The following is a 5222-nucleotide window of genomic DNA, read 5'->3' as shown; positions in this document are numbered from 1 at the left end:
TAAGCTGCCTCCAGATCAAGTACTCATGAGCGCCAGGCCCAGGACCACGGGGCGGGCAGGCAGGTGAGTTGGGCAGAGGCCTTCTATGTCCCCCAAAGCGAGCAAGGGAGACAGGACGACAAGGGAGCCTGTGCTGGTCTAGTCAACTGCTGGGGACGAGGGGGCGACCTAGGAAACCCCAGGCCCAGAATGCGGGGAAGCCGAGGCTCCGCCTCCTGAGTAGGGTCCAGGGAAAGCGGAGGGTCCAGGAGCTCACGCCCTAGGCTGTGGGTCTGCCAGGCACCGCCTCCCAGGAGTGAGTGCTTGTGGTGGTGGTGGGGGGTGGGGTCTGGACAGGGTGCCCTTGGCAGTCTTGCTGGGAGTCGGGGCACAAGCCCTGTGATTGGCAGGTGAGGTTCTGGGTGGCGTGGGGCTTCCCCAGCTCCCTCCGCCCCCCTCTCCCCCCGCCCAGCTCTGCCAGAGCCTCACCAGCATGTGTCGCGAGGGCCGCCCACTGGCCTCCACTCCGGGAACCAGCCCTGAGCTGATGGAACCAGAGACCAGCAACCACAGTATCCAGCTTGCCTCCTCCCCGGGGCCTCCCAGGGCTCCATGAACTCAGTCCTGCTCAGCCTGCTCCCCAAGGTAACATGCGAATTGGTACCCCAGTGTCTTGTAGGAGGTGCCAGCTTACGTCAGTGTCTGCCCCTGGCTGTGGGCGAGACCGGGTGAGGAGGCGGGTCGGCTCATCAGCTCCCTGGGCCTCAGACATCATTTTCTGGAGTGGGGGTGGGGGGAGCACGGGTCTCTGGAGGCGGGTGAGGAGGCGGGTCGGCTCATCAGCTCCCTGGGCTTCAGACATCATTTTCTGGAGTGGGGGTGGGGGGAGCACGGGGGGTTCTCTGGAGGCTCCGGGGAGGACATGGGGAGGCCCTGGCCTGGGCCCCAGGCCTGGCGAAGTCAGCAACTGGGGGTGCCTCTGAGGCCCCTTCTTTGGGGAACCTGGGGCCGATTTTCCAGTCTGTTGAGAAATACTGCAAGAAGAATCTTCGGGCAGGGCGGACGGAGGAGTGAGACCCTTCTAATGCTTCTCTGCTTGGCTGACCTTCAGGGCGCTGATGACGCCGTTAATGTTTTCTTCTGGTACCTGAAAGGGCAGGAGGCCGCCAACACGTGAGCCCCTGGAGCCAGCTCCCCCGCCCCGGGCCAGCGCAGGACACTCACCAGTGCGTGGTCGAACTTGAAAGTACTGATGTAGTAGGCGGGGATGTCCGCGGCGGCCAAGGGCTCGGAGATCTGGGCCACGATGCCACACTCATCTGGGGACAGAGCGGGGGCCGGCTCAGCCTCCACGTGGTGGCATCATCACCTGGGGTGCCAGCCAGTGCTCCCCCTGCCCTCTCCCTCCCTCTGCCAGCAGTGCCCGTCCCACACCCACCATCTGCCCGGGGAATTCCCCCCACACCCGAAGGCCTAGTGCAAAGGCCCCTCCACCAGGAGCTTTCTCGATGCCCCCGCCAGCAATGAGCTCTCCACTCAGTTCTGTCTGACTGGCCACCCCCTGCCTGCTCCATGCTCTGTAGCCACAACGCATCTTCCCTGCCAGCCTTCGAGGTCTCTAAGGCGGGCCTGGAGGTAGGGTGGGCTTGAACACATGGGCCAGACCTCCTTTCTAGTCCGATAACTGTGGCCAAGTCACTTCCTCTCAGCCCGTGTCCTCAGTGGAGCCCCACTGGCAGTGTCAGGCATTTGGGGCTGGGACGTGACTTCCTACTCCCTCTAGCATCTGAAGTGGGAGTCTGTGTTGCTTTTCTCGTCTCCCCCAAACCTGATCTGATAAAACAAACTTGGGGTTGCCTGGGGCTGGTCTTCTCCTCATTGGCAGCTTCCTCCCTGATTCAAAGGCACCGCTCAAGGCTTCCTCATACAGGGAGACCTCCAGGATCTGAGGACTATCCCACTCCGACACAGTCCTGTGTGTTTCCTAAAAGCTACTGTTATGATTTTGGTGATGATGCATTTCCCAACACTGTCCCCACCAATGTGGGCGAGGTGCTGGGTGGAGCCCAGGCCTGGTCGCCAGCTCCCATGGGATTCTGAGGCCAAAGCCTAGGAATTACCCCGGGTCCCACCTCCATTGTCACTAAACCCAGCGTCTGATCTGACGCTCCCCTCCCTGGCCCTGGTACTGCTCGTTGGCCCACCCGTGCAGCGACCCTGTAGGTCTCTCAAGTTCCTGCTTCCCCTTGTCTGCGGGCTCCTGGCTGGCCCCCAAGCCCCTTCGGTGGCTGTGCAGGCCTCGAACCTACACTCCTGGGGACTGTGTGCTACATGGTGGAGACTGGCTGTGTCCTGGACACCTTCTCTTCCTATAAAAGGAGGAGGGGAGGAGACTAGGGTCTGGAATAGTGCGCTTTAAATTGCAGGCTGTGGCCCACTTGTGACATTAGTTTAGAAGGCTGGTGACCAGGAAAGGCTAGGTGAGTGTGGTGTTGTGAGACTGCAGTTTGAGTTGTCTGGGTATGTGTGCGTGCTGGGCTATGATGTAAAATATATTTATTCTAACCACGGCCAAACACACGCAGAACCCGCCGGTCTAGCCCCTGTCACAGTCTAAGTTATTTTTCCTGCAGGACTCTTTGTAGCTATAATCACGGCTCTCAACCCGCTACGTTCTGGGAAGGCAGCTGCTGCCTCTCGGCTCACGCTGGAGTCCTACAACCTCCCTTCCCCGTCGCCATCCACGAGGCCGAGCAAACAACTCCCCTACAGCAATGGGCAGAGGTCTGCCAACGGAGAGACGGCTGTTTCATCTACTCTCCCACCCTTATTGCTCCTCCATTGGCCTCTTGATGTGAGGAGAGTTAGGGGCACTGTCCGTCCATCTGTGAGCTCATGAGAAAGGTGAGGCAGGTGGCAGAACCTGGCTTCCTCAGGGACCCCCTCACCCAGGTCCAAATGCCCTGCCAGCTCCATGTCCTGTCCCAGGGGAGAGCCCTCAGGCTGCCCCGCTGCCCCTGGAGCAGTGAGTGTTATCGGGAGCACTCTGCACCCCGTCTATGAGATCAGGGTCAGACTACTGGGCTTGCCGAGGACCTTCCTGCAAACAGCCGCTCTGACTTACCAAGAGCCGCTTCTGGGCGCCAGCTCTGGGTCTCACAGTGTAGCCCAGTGGTCGGCAAACCGCGGCTCGCAAGCCACATGCGGCTCTTTGGCCCCTTGAGTGTGGCTCTTCCACAACGTGGTTTGCTGACCACGGGTCTAGCCCAAGGAAATCATTTCTAATCACGACCGAGCTCTAGTCCCAGGCACACTGCAGTCACTCCCAGCGGGGCGCAGCCTGCACCAGTGCTGAAAGGGTGCGGGCCGCGAGGGTCCGAGGCCTGGGGCCCCGCGGAAAACGCTTATGGGAAAACACCAGACACTGCGTGGGGGACATGGAGGCGCTGCGAGGCTGCGTGTGGGGAATCACGGCGATCTCTCCCGGGGAGCAGGTCGCTGGGTCTGCAGGAGGACGTCTCCTTCCCAGGACAGAAGAGGTAAGTGCTGGGACGTGAGATGATCCGTGAATACTTTCCTCCAGGGAGGCCTGTCCCTCCCTCCCGCACTGGTCAGGGGGACCTCAGGCTCCCCAAGCTTCCGTCTCCCCATCCTTACCCCAGGGCACAGACAGGCTGTGACTCCGGGTGAGTGAGTGCCCCAGCACTTGGAGGCACTCGGCAAGGCGCTCCCCCCGAACCCCCCCCCCCGAACCCCATGGGGCTCACCGAATCCCAGGGGCTGGCCTCCGATCCGCACCATCTTCCAGAGCTCTCCAGATGCGCTCGTGAACAGCAAGTTACTAGGAAACCTTCAAGGAGCGAGGAAAGCCCGAGGCTGATGTCCAGCTGCTCCCTGGCCCGGGCTCCACCCGCCACAGGATGGGCCCCAGGAGCCTGCCGAGCCCTCCACCCTCTCTCTGCACCCCCCTCGCCTGGGGTTGGGGGACAGGAAGGCAAGGTTGGGATTGGCTGTGCAACAACTGCCCCTCCCCAGCTCCACAGAGGGAACTGAGGGGCAAATGGTACTCGAATGACCCAGGGCCCTTGTCTCTCTGAGTTGCCCGTCATCTTGGGGACAGGGCCCGCCCACCTGCAATGAAGGGTTGTGGTGAGGACCTATTAGGGACAGAGTGGGTAATGTGCCCTCCACGGAGCCCAGCCCACCCTGGGTGGCCCGGCTCACCTCTGCTGGGTCTGCACATCCATCACCAGGGAGATGTAACCCTCGATGAGGGAGAAGGAGAAGAAGCGGATGTGGCCACAGTCGTCACTGGCAGCCATGGGGTCCTTCACGCTGGGGGCGGGGGGTGCTGGTGAGGGTGGAGTGGGGGCCCCACTGCACCCCGACCCCTGCCTGTCCTGCATGGCAGCCTCAGCACAGGGTGCTGGGAAGGGCACTGGCCTGGGAGAGCCCCTGCCCTGCCTTGCTGAGTAACCCCGAGCCAGTGTCCCCGCAGGTCTCTGTGCAATGCACACATTCCACGCATTCGTGGAGGTGAGCAGGCCACGTCAGTGCCGGAGCCCCCGCCGGCCCCCAGGCAGGCTGCAAGGCCCCTTCCCGGCAGGTTCTCTGTCCTCGTGCTAGCCCGTATCTCAGGGCACGATCTGTGGTCACTGCCAGCTCGCTGGAACCTGCACCCCCCCAACCTGGTGTTGGCCTAAAGTAAAGCCGACTCAGGGAAATGCAAAGCCTGTTGTCCTCGAATGAAAACCCCGAGTCTGAAGCTCAGGGAGTGAGCCTGCCTTTGGAGCTCAGGGGCCGTGGGGTTTGTTAGCATCTCCCTGTGCACTGGGCTTCACCAAGGTTCAAGGTTCCCACAGGAGGCCCGGCCGGCGCTGCTCAGTGGTTGAGCACTGACCTACGAACCAGGAGGTCATGGTTCGATTCCCGGTCAGGGCACATGCTCCTGTTGTGAGCTTCATCCCCGGCCAGGAGTGTGCAGGAGGCAGCCGATCAATGATTCTCTCTAATCTCCCTCTCTCTCTCCCATCTCCTCTGAAATAAAAAAATAAAAAATAAAGATTCCCAAGGAAGAAAGTCTTCCTTCTTAGACGGGGCTTTGGGTAGAGCCATGTCTCCCACCACCGCCCCCAGACAAGTGTCCAGGGCAGGTCTGTATCTCCTCCCTCAGACTAGCTCCCAGGGCAGGTCTGTGTCTCCTCCCTCAGACTAGCTCCCAGGGCAGGTCTGTGTCTCCTCCC

At 61.4% G+C, this 5222-nt stretch overlaps 1 protein-coding gene across 1 annotated transcript in view; it reads right to left on the bottom strand.

The window, feature by feature from the left end:
* Nucleotides 1-974: 974 nt before the first annotated feature.
* GATSL2 (GATS protein-like 2) overlaps nucleotides 975-5222 on the bottom strand; it is a 39840-nt gene continuing 35592 nt past the window's right edge. Inside the window, exons 9-12 of the mRNA XM_006770869.2 lie at nucleotides 4204-4314; nucleotides 3747-3829; nucleotides 1204-1298; nucleotides 975-1126 (exon numbers count right to left, since the gene is read on the bottom strand). Of these exons, the coding sequence (XP_006770932.1) occupies nucleotides 1061-1126; nucleotides 1204-1298; nucleotides 3747-3829; nucleotides 4204-4314 (355 nt within the window). The 3' untranslated portion in view covers nucleotides 975-1060. The remainder of the gene's footprint in view (nucleotides 1127-1203; nucleotides 1299-3746; nucleotides 3830-4203; nucleotides 4315-5222) is intronic.

The sequence above is a fragment of the Myotis davidii genome, unplaced genomic scaffold, assembly GCF_000327345.1.
Source record: "Myotis davidii unplaced genomic scaffold, ASM32734v1 scaffold424, whole genome shotgun sequence".
NCBI classification, from domain to species: Eukaryota; Metazoa; Chordata; class Mammalia; order Chiroptera; family Vespertilionidae; genus Myotis; species Myotis davidii.
This window is presented reverse-complemented; position numbering and strand designations above follow the sequence as displayed.